Source organism: Coenobita brevimanus, chromosome 64 (assembly GCF_032717465.1).
Source record: "Coenobita brevimanus isolate Jiangsu-jjx chromosome 64, ASM3271746v2, whole genome shotgun sequence".
Lineage (NCBI taxonomy): Eukaryota > Metazoa > Arthropoda > Malacostraca > Decapoda > Coenobitidae > Coenobita > Coenobita brevimanus.
The window spans coordinates 20,149,979-20,171,140 of record NC_137017.1 but is presented as its reverse complement, the minus strand read 5'-3'; the positions used below and the strand labels follow the sequence as shown (position 1 = coordinate 20,171,140).

General features: G+C 45.0%; 1 protein-coding gene across 1 annotated transcript in view; it reads left to right on the top strand.

Annotated features, from left to right (window-relative positions):
* LOC145404703 (gonadotropin-releasing hormone II receptor-like) overlaps positions 1 to 20,364 on the top strand; it is a 315,031-nt gene extending 294,667 nt beyond the window's left edge. Inside the window, exons 5-7 of the mRNA XM_080276254.1 lie at positions 12,930 to 13,089; positions 19,489 to 19,686; positions 20,229 to 20,364. Coding sequence (XP_080132380.1) covers positions 12,930 to 13,089; positions 19,489 to 19,686; positions 20,229 to 20,364 — 494 coding nt within the window. The remainder of the gene's footprint in view (positions 1 to 12,929; positions 13,090 to 19,488; positions 19,687 to 20,228) is intronic.
* The last annotated feature ends 798 nt before the right edge of the window (positions 20,365 to 21,162 follow it).

The window sequence follows — 21,162 nt, the reverse complement described above, 5'->3', positions numbered from 1 at the left end:
CTTTCATATATAGTTCCCTGCCAACACTATGTCCTTCTTGTCATATAGTTCCCTGCCAACACTATGTCCCTCCTTTCATATAGTTCCCTGCCAACACTATGTCCCTCCTTTCATATAGTTCCCTGCCAACACTATGTCCTTCTTTTCATGTAGTTTCCTGCCAACACTATGTCCTTCTTTTCATATAGTTTCCTGCCAACACTATGTCCTTCTTTTCATATAGTTTCCTGCCAACACTATGTCCTTCCTTTTATATTTCTGATTCCTTCCCGAATGTCATATCATTACTTCTCATACATATTTGTCGCGTGCATTATATTGCTGTTACATATTTTTCATGTAACGCATGTCGGCACTACAGCTGGTAGGACAGTGTCGACGAGGGCATGATAGCGATAGTTTTGATGAATGGGGACGGTTTAATTCACTCTCTCTGCCCCTATAAATGCCTGGACTCTTCCTACCCATCCTAATCGGCTAACAGACCACTTTTACATGTGATTGTATAGACATGAGAAAAATCCATCACACTTAGTATGATAGAAAGCCTTCTACCGGAGGCCGCCATAACTCATATTCATGTTTTCTACAGACAATTATCTTCAGCTTGGAGAAAGGACAGTTTTTGAAATGGAGGATCGAGAAATAGTCTGAATCAACTCCTTCACTATTATATGTACCTCTTGAGCTACAAATGGTTGTCAAGAACTATCAAGAATAAAACTTGAACATAAGTCACCATTTCGATGTCAATAAGCAATTTGGTCAGTAATGTTTCCGTCCAGTTCGTGAAATATATACTTCAGGCTTTACCACACAACCTATGCAACATTTCAGTCGTGTGATTTCGTTCGTCGTGTGTGTGTGAGTGTATGTGTGTGTAAGAATAGAAGCATGTGTATTTGCGTGCACATGACTATATTTATGAAACTGTATACGAACGTACTTACGCATGACAGACAGAGAGACAGATAGACAGACAAAGAAGAGGAATTAGAGAAGATTAAAGTTACTAAGAAAAGACACACACATATGAGCCATGTGGACCAGAAGGGGGGCTGAGAGAAAAAGCACCAGGATAGGAGATTAAGAGAGAGAGAGAGAGAGAGAGAGTCCGTGTGTGTGTGTGTGTGTGTGTGTGTGTGTGTGTGTGTGTGTGTGTGTGTGTAATTCACCGGGTCGGTCAGGATCTCTTGATGGTCGTGATCGTCAGCTTTTACCCTCCCGGAAGGGAGCTGAAAGCTCATATAGTCCGATCTAAGGGCAAGGCTGTGACCTTCACACACGCACACACCCGTCCCCTTGCTCAAGGGGGACAGTAACCACCCACTTCGTCAGTGAAACTTTTCGCAACCTGAGCGAGGCGCGAAATCCCGTCCGCCAGTTGGCAAGCGGGAACGTTACCACTGCACCAGCGAGCGGTGTAAGGTGTGTATGTGTGTGTGTGAGGTGTGTGTGTGTGTGTGTGTGTGTGTGTGTGTGTGTGTGTGTGTGTGTGTGTGTCCGACTCTGGGCATAGGCTTCTCAGCCTGATCACAAGGCCCAGTAATCCTCCTACATACCATGCACCTCTAAATGTCACCACTTCAGCGCTAACACCCACCGTCCATTTTGAATACATGCTAGAGCTGTCCTATGCAGGACTGGTGTACTGGTATTAGCGGGGGTATTATTACGACATGTCGGCGGGTCTTCTGGTAGATCAGCAAGTTTTATTTTATGAAATTCAGATCCCTAAACTGTTCCCTACCCCAGCGGGGATTTTAACCTGGGTCCAGTAGTGTGTGTGTGTGTGTGTGTGTGTGTGTGTGTGTGTGTGTGTGTGTGTGTGTGTGTGTGAAATGCAGAAAACAGTTCAAGTTAAAGTGAGAGTAAGTAAGAGAGTTATTTGAGTCAGTTGAGAGACTATGTCTATGAGAGTGGGTGTGCGAGTGCAAGTGAGGTTGTATTACGAGAGAGGGAAGACGTGAGAGAAAATGTGAGGGAAGAATGAAAGAATTTTTATTCTGTGCCAGTAACTGAGTGAGAGGTAATACGTGCGTGTTGGGGGGGGGGGAGAGGTGTGTGTGTGTGGGGGGGGGGTGCTTCTTGCAGTCAGGGGATACTTCTGATGAGCGTGATGGTAACAGAATTACTGTTAAGCTGAGATTAAGTGGAAAGGGCGGAAAATGAAGGATAAATGCTCTTGTGAATGTGAATAACTGAACGAAACTAACCGACAAAAAAATAGCAATGGCTAATACAAAATCAACTAGAAATCACTCGGAAAGCGCATATCTCCGCCAATGACATTGCCATTAAAAAGGATCCGGATCCGGATCCGGATCCGTGGAGATATCGTGTGGAATATGTAGGATTCGGATCAGCCCCCAAATTTAATAAGTTTTTTCTTGGCCCATGGCCCACCCTTCCACAAAATTTCATTGAAAATCGTTGAGAACATTGGGAGATATTGGAGACATTGTGCAGGATACTACGGATCCGGATCAGGATCCGCCCCAAAATTTAATCAATTCTATCATGGTCCATGGCCCACCCTTCCACAAAATTTCATTGAAATTCATTCAGAACTTTTGGAAATATCGTGTGGACAAACAATCAGGCAAACCTACAGCAGGTGAATACATAGCCTGCCTTTTCATTGGCGGAGGTAATTCCAACGACCTCTGAAATACGAACATAAAGGAGAGAAATTGTATTAACCGTAAACCACGTATGAAAGGGAATATGAAGCCATGTGGAGAGGTATATTAATTAGCAACTGCAGTTTAGTAATCAATGTGGCAGTGCATTTCTCTTGCCAAATCAACTAAGCGTGAAATGGGATGTGTGTGTGTGTGTGTGTGTGTGTGTGTGTGTGTGTGTGTGTGTGTGTGTGTGTGTGTGTGTGCAGTAATAACCTACCTACTTATCTAAAAGTGTGTGTGTGTGTGTGTGTGTGTGTGTGTGTGTGTGTGTGCAGTAATAACCTACCTACTTATCTAAAAGTGTGTGTGTGTGTGTGTGTGTGTGTGTGTGTGTGTGTGTGTGTGTGTGTGTGTGTGTGTACACTAACATACCTACTTATCTATGTATTATCCAGTTTTTGCTTTGTCTATCAGGCACTTAGAGGCCAATCACGAGGCTGTTTAGTCCGGGTACTTAAGAGTGATCAGTCGCTGTTCCCTGAGTGGCACTGTGTGGGCAATAAACCCCAGCCTTCCCTCTTATGTACAGTATACTCTCCTGAGCCTCATCCGGTTGGAGCGCTTTAACCCACTAGACCACCAGGCGTTTCCTTGTTTGTATGGTTACCACCCATCGTTGCCAATGGTTTCTGAGGCTACAGAAATAATTATTGGTTTGTTGATCAGAGTAATAATAATACTAATGGTAGTAGTAGTAGTAGTGGTAGTAGTACTTGTTGCTGTTGTTGTAGTAATAGAAGTAGTAGTAGTAGCAGTAGTAGTAGCTGTTGTTGTTGTTGTTGTTATAAGAAGAAGAGAACAACAACAACAAGAACAACAACAACAACAATGCAGCGTATACAGATAACATCAGCGGCGGTGGGACTGACGCTGTACCTGCCACTTGTAATATTCAGTTAGCCAACAGTATCAGTGACACCAGCAAGTGATATAGTGTTACCTGTATAATGAGTTAATAACAGACCGTTCAGGCCAACAACACGACGGTCAGAGCTGCTTGTATAAATGAATTGCTGTACAACGCATTACCCTACATTTGACTGCTGTGTAATGTATTGTTTGTAATGTAATACAGCCTTGTGATATGGCTATGTAATGCCTCATGATAAGAAGGAAGTAATATCACGTAGTAAGTACGGTGGTATTGTTATGTGTGATGATATTTCAAAAACATATTTTACTCAAATAATACATTATTATTATTATTATTATTATTATTACTATTATTTATTTTTATTATTATTATTATTATTATTATTATTATTATTACTATTATTTATTTTTATTATTATTATTATTATTATTATTGTTGTTGTTGTTGTTGTTGCAGTTGTTATTATTATTATTATTATTATTATTATTATTATTATTATTATTATAACAATAATTATGATGATCATGAGGAGGAGGACGAGGATGAAGGTTACTGTTTGACGATTTTCCAAACCCTTGTTATATACATCATAGTACACTTGGTCTAACATGATATGTAGCAATGCAGAATCTGATAACATTACAAAATACAGACACAAAGTTTATCAAAGGCAAGACTAATTACCTAAAAAAGCTTAGTATCTAGTTAGAGAATGAGGAAACACAGCTAAACAGTGATAGAATTTCCTTGCGTTTTTCTGTACGCGATTATTATTATTTCTCAGATTCACCATAAGCAGTATTTGGTGTTGTGCCTGTCCATGCGAGTGCTGATGAGTCTGCTAACCTTGTGGTGTTGGGTGGGGGACTGTGCTGGGGTAGGAGGGCGTGTGTGGGGGGGGAGGGGGGGAACGATAACAACGGTGTGGTGAGTATTCTGTGTAGGTCAGATAAGATGGCAGTGTTTCATAAGCAGTTGTGCATGTGAATGTGTGTGAGTGTGTGTGTGTGTGTGTGTGTGTGTGTGTGTGTGTGTGTTTCAAGGGGCGATTTTTGCATTCTTTCCTTTTTTTCATAGTAACTCGAGACTTATCTTGGATAGATCATATTACATCTCTTGTAAAATCTGTTTCCAAGAGATTGGGTGTGCTAAGCCGACTCCGTTCTATCTTTACCCCTGCACAATTGTTGACTCTATATAGGTGTTTTATCCGCCCTGTGTGGAGTACAACTCTCATGTGTGGGGAGGCTCCCCACATACAGCTCTTCTCAATAGGGTGGAGTCAAAGGCTTTTCGTCTCATTAACTCTCCTCCTCTTACTGACTCCCTTCAACCTCTGTCTCTTCGCCGCACTGTTGCATTTTTATCTCTTTTCTATCGCTACTTCAATGGTCACTGCTCCTCTGAACTGTCTGCATGCATTCCTCCACCTCTACAATGGGCTCGTAGCACCCGTCTAGCAGCAAACTCTCATCCCTTTTCAGTCCAGCTCTCTAATGCAAGAGTTAACCGTTACTCCCAGTCCTTCATTTATACAACAGGTCAACTCTGAAACTGTCTCCCTCTGTCTGTATTTCCTGCTGCCTATGATCTCCAGTCTTTCAAACGCAGTGTGTCCAGGCATCTCGAAATGATCGGATCCTGAATTTGGCTCTCTATTGTATTTTGTTTTTCTCTTTGAAGGAACTGTTATTGCGGGGTCATGACCTTTGGTTCCTTGTTCCTCGCATTAAAAAAAAAAGAAAAAAAAAAACTCAGTCTCTCTTTCTCTGTGTACCTTTGAGAGGATGAGTAGGCAGGACAAGCATAGGTAAGTTCAGAGAATAAAGATAGTAAGACAGAAGAGTGAGGCACTAGGGTAGGCAAGATGGCTGGAAGAGTGAGGCAAGACATAAGAGTAACGCAGAGGAGTATGCAGGATAACTGGAAGTGTGAGCCACGAAAGTCTGAAGAGTGAGGCAGAGTATTACATATAGGTGATAGTGTGAGCCAGGAAAGTAGGAAGGATAGGTAAAATATTGAGACAAGGGAATAGGCAGGACAGGAAGGTAGACAGGACAGTCAGAGCAATGCGCCACTGCAGTAAGATGGAGAGTCAGAAGAGTGAAACAGAACAAGAAGCATGGAAATCAAAATCGTTAGACGCAGGCATAATACTGGCAGTTCTCTAATGCAGCCGCCTGTTCTGCAGTGCTCATTTTTACTGGTGCTGGTGCTGAATAAGAAATGAGTGGCCAGAGGGGCTTGTAAGCGGGTACAGGCACAGGGGACTTGACCAGGAAGGTTGCAAATCTCTTTCCTCTCTCTCTCTCTCTCTCTCTCTCTCTCTCTCTCTCTCTCTCTCTCTCTCTCTCTCATCATTATCATCGTCATCCTTTTTCCCACTCTCTTCTACTTTGTTTCTCCCTTGCTTTTAGTATAAACTTACACTTCTTCCTCCGTGGCCATCGCTTCTCTCGCTGAAGTATGTCAAAAGCTAAGTCTGATTCTTAGGAATTTCATCTCATTTTTGTCATTACCCATGCTTATAGGGAAGCAAGATTCTCCCCTCTCCCGCCCCAGCCTATGTACCTCGGGTCGCAAATGTCAGCCAAAAGGCTTTGTTGACATGAGATTGGATTTTCGACGATTATGGGGGCTTCCCACCACCTCCTCCTCACCACTATTTTTACATATGAAAAACTAATAACCTCCAGCATGTCATGTATGGAAGCTATAGTAAATCAGTATTGCAAGACCATACATAACACACAAGGTGAAGTATGCAAAATAAGTCTCTTGAATAAAGGTACAAGAAAATCCAAGCGGAAGGGGATACAGCCAACGATCCTCCACACAAGAAGCCTCGGAACTCACACCACACTGCATAGGGACCACACTGCAACTGGGAGGTTACCCTCGCTTTCTCCCTGTACTAAATAGATCAGAAACAGCTCTAGTTCAACCCAGTCTGTTTGCTAAGCGTTGTTATACTGTTTATTATTGCTGTCCATTTCGGCACACACACACACACACACACACACACACACACACACACACACACACACACACACACACACACACACAAAGTTTTCGAGTCAATTCTTAATAGAAAAATTATAAAGCATCTTTCCAATCACAACCTTCTTTCTGATCGTCAGTATGGGTTCCGTCATGGACGCTCCACTGGCGATCATCTCACCTACCTTTCAGACTCCTGGTCATCCTCTTTTCGGGGCTTTGGCGAAAGCTTTGCCATTGCACTTGACATCTCAAAGGCTTTCGATCGAGTCTGGCATAAATTTTTAATTACCAAACTGCCCTCTTACAGTTTCTATACTTCTATCTGTGCCTTCATCTTTAGCTTCCTTTCTGGTCGTTCTATAGCCGCTGTTGTAGACGGTCATCATTCTTCTCCTAGATCTATCAACAGTGGTGTTCCTCAGGGCTCTGTCCTATCACCAACTCCCTTCCTTTTATTCATCAATGACCTTCTAAGCTGTACATCTAACCCTATCCACTCGTACGCTGATAACTCCACCCTTCACCTTTCCATTCGGTTCCCCCAACGTCCATCTCAGCAGTTACTTCAACAAACAAGGGTTGAGGTTATGGCACACCTAATGTCTGACTTGGATCGTATCTCTGACTTGGGCAAAAATAATCTTGTTGTTTTTAATGCATCAAAGACTCAATTCTTACACCTATCAACCCGACAAAGTCTTCCACAGGTGTACCCACTAGTGTTTAATAAAACTCAGCCTAATCCTGCATCATCCTTGAACATGCTTGGGGTTTCATTCGCTCGGGACTTATCTTGGAAAGATCATATTACATCTCTCGTAAAATCTGCTTCCAAGATATTAGGTGTGCTAAGCCGACTCCATTCCTTTTTTACCCCTGCACAATTGTTGACACTATACACGGGTTTTATCCGCCCTTGTGTGGACTACAACTCGCATGTGTGGGAAGGTTCTTCACATACAGCTCTTCTCAGTAGGGTGGAGTCAAAGGCATTAACTCTCCTCCCCTTACTGGCTTCCTTCAACCTCTGTCTCTTCGCCGCACTGTTGCATCTTTATCTCTTTTCTATCGCTACTTCAATGGTCGCTGCTCCTCTGAACTGTCTGCATGCATTCCTCCACCTCTACGACGGGCGCGTTGCACTCATCAAGCAGCAAACTCTCATCCCTTTTCTGTCCAACTCTCTAATGCAAGAGTTAACCGTTACTCCCAGTCCTTCATTTATGCAACAGGTCAACTCTGGAACACTCTTCCTCTGTCTGTAATTCCTGCTTCCTATGATCTCCAGTCTTTCAAACGCAGTGTGTCCAGGCATTTCGAAATGATCGGATCTTGAATTTGGCTCTCTCTTGTATTTTGTTCTTCTCTTGGAAGGTACAGTCTTTGCGGGCTCGTGGCCTTGGTTCCTTCTTCCTAGAATAAACACACACACACACACACACACACACACACACACACACACACACACACACACACACACACACACACACACACACATTCACATGCATGTATAACGCGGATTACCAGGAAAAACTCTCCATTCTGTCGTCATCATTGCCTGTATGTTGGGGAGGGGTGGTGGGTGAGATGTGTGTGTGTGTGTGTGTGTGTGTGTGTGTGTGTGTGTGTGTGTGTGTGTGTGTGTGTGTGCGGGGGAAACTGACAATTAGCTGAATCTCTGCATCATTCTGACTCATGCTAATCACCCACCCACTCGTCCATCTGCTCATCCACTCATCCATCAACTCATCCACCCATCCATTCCCCATCAGTTTATTCATTTGTTCATTCACTCATTCATTTATTCATCTACTCATCCATCCAATCATCTTTCCACGGTAAGACTTATCCATCTACTCATACATTCATCCATCAGCTTATCCATCCATTCAATCACCATCCTCTTATCCAAAGACTCATCTATCCACTCATCCACTAGTCCATTCATCCATCGACCCACCTATCCACTCATCCTTTTATCCATCCATGCACACATCCATCCACTCATCCACTAACCCACTCATCCCCCCACTCACCAACTCATCACCAACTAAATTATTCGGTCGTTCTCCCTCCCGTCACCATTTAATCCATTTATCGCTAGCGGACAAGTGGTTCAAGGAGTGGACTGCGGTTCGCGTGACAAGGTTTGATTCCTAATGAGGCAGAGATAAGAATATGACCATTTGAATGTATATATTATGTGTTCAGTGCTCTTCCACGACACAGTATAAGGGTTTGAATGTACATGATATGTTTTCACTGCTCTTCCATGACACAGTATAAGGGTTTGAATGTACATGATATGTTTTCACTGCTCTTCCATGACACAGTATAAGGGTTTGAATGTACATGATATGTTTTCACTGCTCTTCCATGACACAGTATAAGGGTTTGAACTTATATGATATGTTTCACTGCTCTTCCATGACACAATATAAGGGTTTGAATGTACATGATATGTTTCACTGCTCTTCCATGACACAGTATAAGGGTTTGAATGTACATGATATGTTTTCACTGCTCTTCCATGACACAGTATAAAGATTTGAATGTACGTGATATGTTTCACTGCTCTTCAATTATATGATAAAGTATGAGGATCTGAATTTATATATTTTTACTGCTCTTTCATAATACCCACTGACGAATTGTTAACTACTCTCAGTAATACTTGGGATGAGAGGAGGATAAGGAGAGAAAACAAAAGAAAGGACAGAGAGAGAGAGAGAGAGAGAGAGAGAGAGATTTATGCCGGTCTTAAATGAAATACTTCTAGCGTTTCTCAGTCTGGAATGAGTTGTCGGGTCCTAAGTGCTGCTGTGTGGTGGTGTGTGGTGAAGGCTGTGGTCGAGTGGTTAGAGACGTGGTCTACTGTATGAATGGACGCAGATTAGTAGCCAAACTAGAGCAGGGGACATTTTTATTATTTCTGTTTCATTAAAATAGATTATACTAAAAATCCACAAGACACCGACATGTCGCCAAATACATCCGTCAGTACCAGTACCCCCGTCTTGAATGAAACAGACCGAAGCATGTATTCAATATGGATACGGTTGGCTACTATTCTTTTGCACGTTACCTATGTAAAAGATACTAGTGATATTAAAAAGAGGGGGAGAGGGAGGGGAGGCCAAGGATGAGATGGGGATGGAGGGGAGAGGTATGTGAGACAGGGGGGTGTGAGCTGGGACCAGGGCAGTGAAATGGCGGGAAACAGAGCGACATGGAGGCGATATTGTTTGTGGCCACCCCTTACGGGATTAAGGCGTCTGGCAACAGATAGATAGATAGATGGATAGTTAGATAGATAGAGGTATGTAATACGGAGATGGACAATGGGTTGTAATGGGCAAAATAACTTGCTTGGGAAAAGTTGTTAGGGAGTTTCATTAACCAGGGAGAATGCGGACCAAAAACCGACGTAACACTTCCAGCCGCCTCTTGAGGATGTGCCGTTATGCAAAATCTTCATCCTGACTGGCACATGGATCCCTCAACCACTGTTAAGAAAAAAAAGAAAACAGAAATTTGATTATGGAATAACATATGTACTCGTATACTATATACTCCTATTCTATCTGTGAGGATGTTACAGTAGACACAGAAATGATGCAGTTATACAATGCGTCCCAAGACAATCTGCACATTCTTCATCCTCCAGTTCCCACACTTAGTGTAATATTCCTGCACGTCGTACTCACCAGTGGATCAAGTATCAGCCAGACGTGTATCGTACAAGTATAACACTAGGTATTAATTACCATATTTGTCCTCCTATCAGTTCTTTACCCTCCACACGTCGTTGACAGCTTTAGTCCTAAGTGTTTCTTCTTCACCCATACCATCTAAATCTAAGGGTCACATCCTAGATGACACTGAATGGAACGCTTCGCAGCGCCTCCTCCTTGGCGATTCATTTTGCGTAGTGCAGGTTAGAAAACTTTTGCTTGTTATTTATTTCGTTCTGATATCGACATAGTTTGCATCAATAACAATCAGAGAAAGATACCAAATATACCTAGGTGTAAAATGCACATTAAATCATGAATGAGTGGTATTGCGAAATTTTCCAAGTCACTTAGAACAATACCCTAACCTCCGCCCTTGGTCATCTTTCACAGACGGCGTTATCATGCTGCCTAAGATTACCTCAGATCCAAATCCTTACAGTTTTCCAAGTCTAACCTTGAAGTTCTAAATCGAACCCCATTTTCCAAGCCTAATCCCTACTCCTAAGCCTAGCTCGCACGTCTAAATATAACCCCCTAATTCCATAATTATATAACCTGCAGTATCTAACTCTAACCCGCTTTTACCCAACTTCTAAATATAATCCACTACTGTGTTGAAAGCCTCAGGAGATATAGGAGTGGGGTTAGTCACTGACTTGATAAATACGATTATGAGTGCGTTGTCCCGGAGGATTGGCTGAAGAGTGTAATTGTAAATGTGTGCAAGGGGAAGGGTGATGCCCTGGAAAGAGGAAATATTAAGGCATAAAGATTTTGGACCAGATAATAAGGGTAATGGAGTGAGTTATAGAAACTATGATTAGAAAAAGAGTGAATATTGATGAGATGCAGTTTAGGTACATGCCAGGCAAAGAGACCACTAATGCCATATTCATTGTTCTACATCTTCAGGAAAAATATATAGGAGAGAAAATGGAACTGTAATTTGCTTTTGTTGATTTGCAGAAGGCCCTTGACAGAGTGAAGTGGGCAATGAGAAAGCTTGAGATTGAGGAGTGTGGAGTCGTTGGTTAGGGTGTTCGCACCCAGGTAAGGGTGAGTGGAGGTTTGAGTGATGAGTTTTGCGTGAATGTTGGTGTTCACCAGGAGTCAGTTTTGAGCCTCTTGTTGTATATCTTGGTACTTGAAGCTCTATCACGTGACTTCAGAAATGGACCTCCGTGTGAGATGTATGCTGATGATGTGGTGTTGATTGCAGGAAATGAAAGGGAGGCGGAGGAAAGATTTAGGAAGTGGAGAGATGGTATAGGGCACAAGGACTTCAGAGTAAATACAGATAAAACAAAAGTGATGGTATATAGGGCTAGTGGCGGTACTGTCGAAGAAGAGGGAGAGTGGCCATGTGCGATTTGCCACAAGGGCTCGGAAAGTAATTCCATCTTGTGCAGTGTTTGTGATAAGTGGGTGCATAAAAGATGTAGAGGTATTAGAGGTAGACTGCGAAATAATGTTGATTTCATGCGTGCGGTGTGTAGGGGAGAGCATGTGGAGAATGTCAGACGTGAAAGGATTGAACTTGCTGGTGAGTCTCTCGAGTATGTGGAAGAATTTTGTTATTTCAAAGACCTGTTATGTGCTGGTAGTGGGGCTGGAGCTTGCTCTGTGGCCAGAGTGAGGAATGGTTGGAAGAAGTTCAGGGAGCTGTAGCCTCTCCTGACACTGAGAGGGCTCTCCCTATGTGCTAAGGGATCTTTGTATGCCGCATGTGTTAGGAGTGTAATATAATGCTGTATGGCAGTGAGACCTGGCAGTAAAGGAAAAGGATATTCGCAGGCTCAAACGTACAGAAATGACAATGATTAGGTGGATGTGCAGTGCATCCCTGAATGCGAGGCCTGGAGAGGGGGAGGGGTTAGGTTTACGATGGAAGAGTTGAGAGGTAAGATGTGACTGGAGTGTATTGGTGCTGCGATGAGGAGAGGTAGATTGAGATGGTCTGGCCATGTGGAAAGGATAGGGGATGAAAACTGGGTGCAGATAGTGAGAAGTGTCAACGTTAGGGGTAGGGCTGCGAGGGGTAGACCGAAAAAGACCTGGGACGAGGTCAATGAGTGTGGCCTCAGGGATAAGGAACTGAATATGGAAACTGCCAGAGATCGAGCAGCATGGAGAGACGCCATTAGGTGACCAAGGCCAATGCATGCAAGCATGCTGGGTCTTCAAAATAGAAACGATACGAAACGAACATCTCCGCCTTCTAAATCTATCCCACATCCTCACCTTCTAAATCTATCCCACATCCTCACCTTCTAACTCTATCTCACATCCCTTCCTATTAAATCTAACCCACATCCCTACCATCCAAATCAAACCACATCTCATCATCATCTAACGTAATCTCCGTCCCCCGCCTATCTAACTCTCACCTCCCCATTAAACCCACCATTCCCGCTGCACTTTCCTCTTTAGTTTCTATGTACTCAGCAGTACAGTTAGGAACCTGAATATAACGTCAACTCAGCCATGGCAGGTCGTATTTTACTGTAGAAGATCGGAAACGTGGCAAAAACTTAATGTCTGCCTTAATATCTGTCTTAATGTCTGCCTTAAGGATCCTCACGTGGTTAACAGGCACTAATCTAAACTACCTTCTTCTCCCTCACCTAGGCGGTGTTGCCATGCTGCGTAAAACCACCTTCAACGCCAAGTCGGTGACGCGGGCCAAGATGAAGACGATTAAGATGACGCTTTCCATCATCCTCACCTTCGTCGCATGCTGGACGCCCTACTTTGTTGTGCACAATATCAGGATCTGGTCCGATTATCAGTGAGTGGGCCCAATTCTGTCTTACTGTGTTTCTCTCTCTCTCTCTCTCTCTCTCTCTCTCTCTCTCTCTCTCTCTCTCTCTCTCTCTCTCTCTCTCTCTCTCCTTCTTCCCCTGTTCCCACTTTCACCATTCTTGTTTTCAGTAATACTCGAGATTTTTCGAGCTTCGTGTTCAAGGATGTGCGGTATGTGATGACGCTAAGTGAGATCAAGATGAGGGGAGTCAAGTGTGTGTGGCAGGGTGTGAAGGGTGTAAGATCAGGTACGGTATTTGCACGCGTCGGCGGAGTAAAAAGGGAGCTGCTTTGTTGATGAATAACGGATGGCAGAGATGAATGAAAGATTATAGATGTATTATATGGAGGCGTATGGACGTCATGTTTAAGACAGTGTAAGTGACACTGATCATTGCGTAAGCACCTTGTAATGATGGGGACGAGGAAGAGAAAGACCAACTCTAGGACGAACCACAGTAGATGGAGTGATGGGACAGATGACAGGAATTACTGGGTGTTTGTAATGGCAGACCTTACTGGGAGACGTGATACTGGCTCAGCAAATTACATAATGCGTCGTTCTGGAGAACCAAGGGAGAACGATGATGGACGGCGCCTGAAGGACATGTTTCAGGAATGAAGAATACGCCTTAGTAATTCACACTTCAAACACAAAGAAACGCATAAATATACGGTAAGTAATATAGAGGTCTGAAGAGGAATGATAAGGGAAGCTAGAGTACTTACGTGCTTCTAGAGAGTGATGCTCGTATGCTTGGGAATGTTGTTGAGGTAAGGGCGATGAGAGGCCGATGCAGAGTATGACTGTTTTGTGCAAATCAAAGCTGAAACGAAACAAAAGCATTCGGAGGCCAAATGATAAGCGCCTGCCAGAATATATCGTTGGCTGAGGTACAAGCTACCTGCAAACCAAATTTGAAGACGAAATATTCTGACAACACACACACACACACACACACACACACACACACACACACACACACACACACACACACACACACACACACACACACACACACACACACACACACACTCGCTGGTGCAGTGGTAACGTTCTCGCTTGCCATCTGGTAGACGGGAGTTTGCGCCTCGCTCAGGTTGCGAAAAGTTTCACTGACGAAGTGGGTGGTTACTGTCCCCATTGAGCAAGGGGACGGGTGTGTGCGTGTGTGAAGGTCACAGCCTTGCCCTTAGATCGGACTATATGAGCTCTCAGCTCCCTTCCGGGAGGGTAAAAAGCTGACGATCACGACCATCAGGTGATCCTGACCGACCCGATGAATTACACACACACACACACACACAAAAGCTATATCGCCTCGCCTTGCTAAAGGCAGGCGATAATGAGTGTAACTGATAAAGGAAGAGCGGAGAAATCAAAGAGAAAGAAAGGAAGTGGAGATGCTGAGAAACAAATCAGTAGCGAATGAATATAGGCGTATGGTAGTGGAAGAGCTAAGATCATTGAACAGGACTCAAAATTAATTAAAAAAACTGTCAAGTGCATACTGGTACAGATAGTGTTTAGTTAGGAATGCGTCAGCCATGTGTGGTTTTGCAAGGGCAACAACTTGTACAATAAGCACAGTTTGGTGGGATGGGGATGTTAAAAATGGAAGAAGAGAGAAAGATACGGCTAAGGTAGATGCAAGAGATACATACTGGAAGAACAAGGGACTAAACTAAGAGTAAGAGAACACGTGAAAAATTTAGAAAGGAGAAAATAAGGGATGTGAATCACGATCCAGGAAGACAAATGACTGTAAACAAGTATGAAAATAGAAAACTATTTTGGGAAGATGTGCGTAAATATACAGTAGAATGAAGGCAGAAAAGGTGTGAAAATGTGAACACCAAAAGTAGATGAACAGTAACAAATGGAAGCGAGGTAAGAAGCAGATGGAAAGATTATTATGAAGGACTGATTAATGGGAAAGACGAGATGAGAGCGGGGATGGATTCTCTTTGTTGGTACTTGGAGAAGGAATGAACTGCCTTACAATAAAATATTGGCAAACTTGAAGAATGATGTTTGTACAGAAATGATTAAATCCAAACAATTAACTCCAACCACTCCACTGGATGCAAACTCATGGGTCACATCCGGGTAGACTGCTTTAACCCACTACACCACCTGGCACACATAGGATTATAAAGTTACCACTCAACGTACTAAAGGTTTTCTTATACTACAAGGAACTGTTTGCCTCGCCACTCAGTGCTGAGTCACCTGAAGGTAATACTTCAGTCATTAATATCTTCTTGTGGGTTAGTAATGCCAACCATTTCGGTACCTAGAAACACGGAACTCGTTTATATGACAACAGTAAGGTTAGATATGCGAAGAAAATGACGCAGGAAGAAATGCTATGAGGCCTCTTTGTGTCTGTGAGAATATCACTCATAAATAGAGAGATGACAGTATACAGACAGACACACAGACAGAAACAGGTAGGCGGATAAATGAATGTAGACAGACAGACAAACAGACGGACAGACTAATTTCTCTGCACGGATGTTGCTTTTTTTTTTTTTTTTTCAGGAACAAGAGCAATAACCTTCCTCATCACACCCACACATAATCCATTTTCCTGTTGTCTGTTTCCCGCCTCTCCTTCCCCATCAATTATTCCATTTGTCAGCCGCTGCCTCCTCACTCCTAAAGCCTTGCTCTTTGCTAATTCCTTTCTCACTCTTAATCTGCATTTTATATAATTGTTGAGACGTCAGAGAGAGAGAGAGAGAGAGAGAGAGAGTGTGTGTGTGTGTGTGTGGAGCGGGGGGGTTGCTTCCACATCCTCACTGTTCACCCATTACAATTTCCATCACCCTTCTTGGGGAACACTCAGTCATACGAATATGCCTGTGCTTACTATGTCTAACTGTCCAGTCGGGGATAAAAGCAAACTTACTCTTTCACTGCGTCTGCTTCACAGTTTGGGCCTGTCCAGTACTTACCTTGTTGGCGCATCGTATCAAAGAGAATCAACTGTGGGCAAAAAAACATTGCAAGCCTCTCACGGTCTAGGTATATTAGCCAGTGGAGGAAGGTAATAAAAGTGGTGAACTATTTAGGTGAAGATTTATCCCAGACTGAACTCACCCTCGTCACCACTTCACTGTCGCCGCTTCACCGTCTCACTAACCACCACCAGGCCTTCACAGTTCCACATTATTAACTCCTTCAGACAGACCACGTTCGTGTCGATGTATTCTTGCCGCTGTCAGCCTTTTTTTTTTCCAACCTCGGAGAGTTTTCAATGGAAGAAAGTTAGATACAGCTTTATTTAACTCCTGCACGATGAAATGCCTCCACTGTGCTGAACACAGTTGACAGGACGTATTTCTGATTTTAAACAGTCCACCAGCAGATGATTTTATTCAACCTCAGAAGACCCTCTCGTAGTTAAGGGATCAGTGAACGCTGCATCTAACCCCCGTAGTTAAAAAGTCTATCCTGAGTTAAATGGAAGCCTCAGAAAGTAGCAAAAGTTATATAAACATGTTACTGAAGTGCATTAGTGAAATGGGAAATACGTTATCAGATTGTAAGAGTTAACGTCCTCATCACCTTCATTGCTTTCCCACCACCACAACACTACCTAACACCTTTCACAACCACACAGCCCCTACCACTTTCACAACCACACCCCCCTTACCACATTACCACTGCCACACCATTACCTAACATCTTTCCCAACCACACCACTTACCCACCACACACCACTACCTAACACCTTTCCCAACCGCACCACCCCACCACTTACCCACCACCACACTGACTGCCTTCACCACTCACCTACACCTTTGGCAGACACACTAGTTCTATATATACAACACCGAATACACCATCGTTTCCCGTCTTTCACATCCTCAAGGCTGTCACTGCCACATCACCCTGGACCTTATTCTCATCGTCTATGAACCTCCCTCACACATATCGCTTACCGGTAGGCTATATATCCGTATGTGGCACGTTAATATTCACTTTTATGTTACTTATACCAAATAGGTCTAGAGAATAATGATGGAAATAGTATACAATGAACTACTGCTGTGAAATAATCGACGTATATTGCCAAGGGAGGGGGTTCCAGAAGACATTGTCAGTCCACGACAAGGACCGTTACTCCTTTCATCTACATATTGAGGTCGCCCAGTCCTTAGGTTTTACTCGGGTGGTGCAGTATACGGTAATAAACTCCGTCAGATGTGGATGCTCTGACCAGTGTTCATGGCTAGTGAAATTAAATGATTGATAAAATCCAAACTGATCTCCAACCACAGCCGCCGCGTAAAAGTTCAGCAACAATATCTTCCTGGGGAGGCGGTAGCCGAAGCCGAGTCGATAGAAAGGTGTTCTGCTTTCCCAGTGGACCCGGGTTCGAATTCCGGCTGGGGATGGGAACAGTTTTAGAATCTAAATTTCGTTAAAGTAAACTTTTCTGATCTACTATAAGACCCATCGACATGTCGTAAAAGATCCCCCCTAATTCCAATGTACCAGGCTTGTATGAGATTGCGCTAGCATTTAGTCAATATGGACGGTGGGTGTTAGCGCCGAAATGATGACACGTGGCGATGTATGATACATAAGGGAACTGCTGGGCCTCAGGACCGGCTTTTAAAACCTATGCCCGGAGTCGAACCGTTAAACAAACAAATAAAAAAGTTTCTATTCGAACCCCAGAAAAGGCAGCAAACCCTGGGTCTACCCCAAGTACAACAGAGCACAACAACTGAACTGTACCCCATCAGCCCTGGGACCTATTTTCTATTTAATTTTTGACTCTTCCAGACGATTTTATTCAATTAAGAGAGCATCTGTGTAACATAAATAGGAGGACTGGACTCTTGTTCTCCAGAGTGCCAGATAATCGCAGCTTTAGAGAGAGAGAGAGAGAGAGAGAGACCGCATCTCCACTGATTTACTACAGCCTCTAAATCCTCTTGTCTTCACCACCTGCTGTAAAGTATCTCCATCTCACAGCCACCACCCACCGCTGCATCTCCACGCCACCTCCACCACTTACCCTGACTGTTCTACCTCCGTCATTCACCACAGCATCGCCTTCCCTTTCCAGACTCTGCTTCTCCATCACCACCCACCACTGTATTTCCATCACCCGACCACCACCCACCACAGCACCTCCACACCCCTGCACCACCCACCATAGCACCTCCACACCCCTCCACCACCCACCACAGCACCTCCACACCCCTGCACCACCCACCACAGCACCTCCACACCCCTGCACCACCCACCACAGCACCTCCACACCCCTCCACCACCCACCACAGCACCTCCACACCCCTCCACCACCCACCACAGCACCTCCACACCCCTCCACAACCCACCATACCACCTCCACACCCCTCCACCACCCACCACAGTACCTCCACACCCCTCCACCACCCACCACAGCACCTCCACATCCCCCCATCACCCACCACAGCACCTCCACACCCCTCCACAACCCACCATACCACCTCCACACCCCTCCTCCACCCACCATACCACCTCCACACCCCTCCACTACCCACCACAGTGCCTCCACAGCCCTCCGCCACGCACCACAGCACTTCCACACTCCTCCACCACCCACCACAGCACCTCCACACCCCTCCACCACCCACCACAGCACCTCCACACCCCTCCACCACCCACCACAGCACCTCCACACCCCTTCACCATCCACCACAGCACCTCCACACCCCTCCACTACCCACCACAGTGCCTCCACACCCCTCCACTACCCACCACAGTGCCTCCACACCCCTCCGCCACCCACCACAGCACTTCCACCACCCACCACAGCACCTCCACACCCCTCCACCACTCACCACAGCACCTCCACACCCCTCCACCACCCACCACAGTGCCTCCACACCCCTCCACCACCCACCACAGCACCTCCACACCCCTTCACCATCCACCACAGCACCTCCACACCCCTCCACTACCCACCACAGTGCCTCCACACCCCTCCACTACCCACCACAGTGCCTCCACACCCCTCCGCCACCCACCACAGCACTTCCACACCCCTCCACCACCCACCACAGCACCTCCACACCCCTCCACCACTCACCACAGCACCTCCACACCCCTCCACCACCCACCACAGTGCCTCCACACCCCTCCACCACTCACCACAGTATCAAATTCTCCACCACCACCCTATTACTGTCCACACTATCTCCACCACCAATCTCCCGTATCCCTGACTATTCTATCTGCATTATTCCACCACTAACTACTGTACCTCCACCACTAATCACAATATTTTTTTCAATCACCATTCCATCCATTACCCCTGACCTTTCCACCACAATATCTCCACCCCACCTCCACTACTCACCCTCACGCCTCCTGCTCCAGGTACAAGATCCCTCAGCCGGTAGTGGTGGGTGCAGAGACCGCCGCCCTGCTCAACTCCGTCATCAACCCGCTGCTCTACGGCTGCTTCAACCTTCGCCTCAAGCACGGCTTCTGGGGCGCCCTCTGCTGGCCCTCGAAGTCGTCCTCCTCCGCGGCCTCCACCTCCGCCCTCTGCCTACACACCACCTTCCACTCTAGGTAACTCCACTCCACCCTCATCGCCACCGCTCTCTCTGGGTAACTACACCACTCTGCACTTGACATAAATCTACTCCGCACCCCACTCTGGGTAACTCTCTTCCACCCTCCACTCTTGGAAACTCTGCTCCACCTTCCATTCTTGGTAACTCCACTCCATTTTTCACTCCATGTCGGCTAACCCAACACCACTGTCTGTTCCAGGTAACTCCACTTCACTCTTCCCTTCTGATAACTCCACTCCATTCTTTACTCCAGGTAACCCTACCCCAGCCTTACACCGTTCTTCCCTTCACACTTCCCTTCACCATTCATTCCAGACAGTTTTACACCACCGTTTGAACCTGGTAACTCCACTCCATTCACTCCAAGTAACTCCACTCCACAAGCACTCTAGGTAACTCCACTCTACTCTTCACTGCATTCTCCTGTCCAGAGTACCTCCATTCCACCCCTACTCTACGCCAGATACCTCCACACCAGAAACCTCTACAGCACCTCCTCTCCACGGGTTACTCTACTCCACTCCCTACTCCATTCAGGTACTCCCACACTCTCTACAGAACCTTCATCACCAACCACATCATCTCCATCACTAAATACTCGTATATTATCTCCACCAATCACGACGGTAAATCCACCACACCTCCATCAATTAAGTCTCCCACTCCCACTTAACCCCTCCCTTCCCCATCTTCTCTCCCACACTCAGTTTGTAGTTAAAGCTGGGATGTAGTAGTATAGTGTACTGTAGTTAGTGTAGTGTAGTTTGTAATGTAGTTAGGCTGCGGTGCGACATAGTTTTTACACACACACACACACACACACACACACACACACACACACACACACACACACACACACACACACACAATCAATCAATCAATCAATCTATCTATCTATCTATAGAAAGAAGCCATAATCCCGTAATGGGTGGCCGTTTGACTTTAAGTTAGTTGTTTTACGGGGAGGGGCAGTAAGCCTCCACTCACCCACTCGTTGGCACGTAGGGAACACGATTGGGTTGGTTATATGGTTACTTGGCATACAGGAAACCATTAGACTTGTCATTCAATGTAAAGCTACCTGAAAAGGAAAGAAGAGTAATTAGAAGTGACAGGAAAGACGGGAGAAATAGGAAGAGGGGAAGGCAAGCAGAGAAAAAAAAATGATAAAGGTTAGGGAAGAAGAAGGCAGCACAAATGAGTGGATGATGATGGCCACCATCTACCACCCACTCACACCCACACACACACACACACACACACACACACACACACACACACACATATATATATATATATATATATATATATATATGTGTGTGTGTGTGTGTGTGTGTGTGTGTGTGGTGTGTATAGATAGATAGATAGATATAGATACAGACAGACAGACAGAGAGTTTAGAAAAGCAGTAAGAACAACGGCATCGTCATTCACATGGATCATCAGGGAGTCATGAATGCACTGGCTCTGG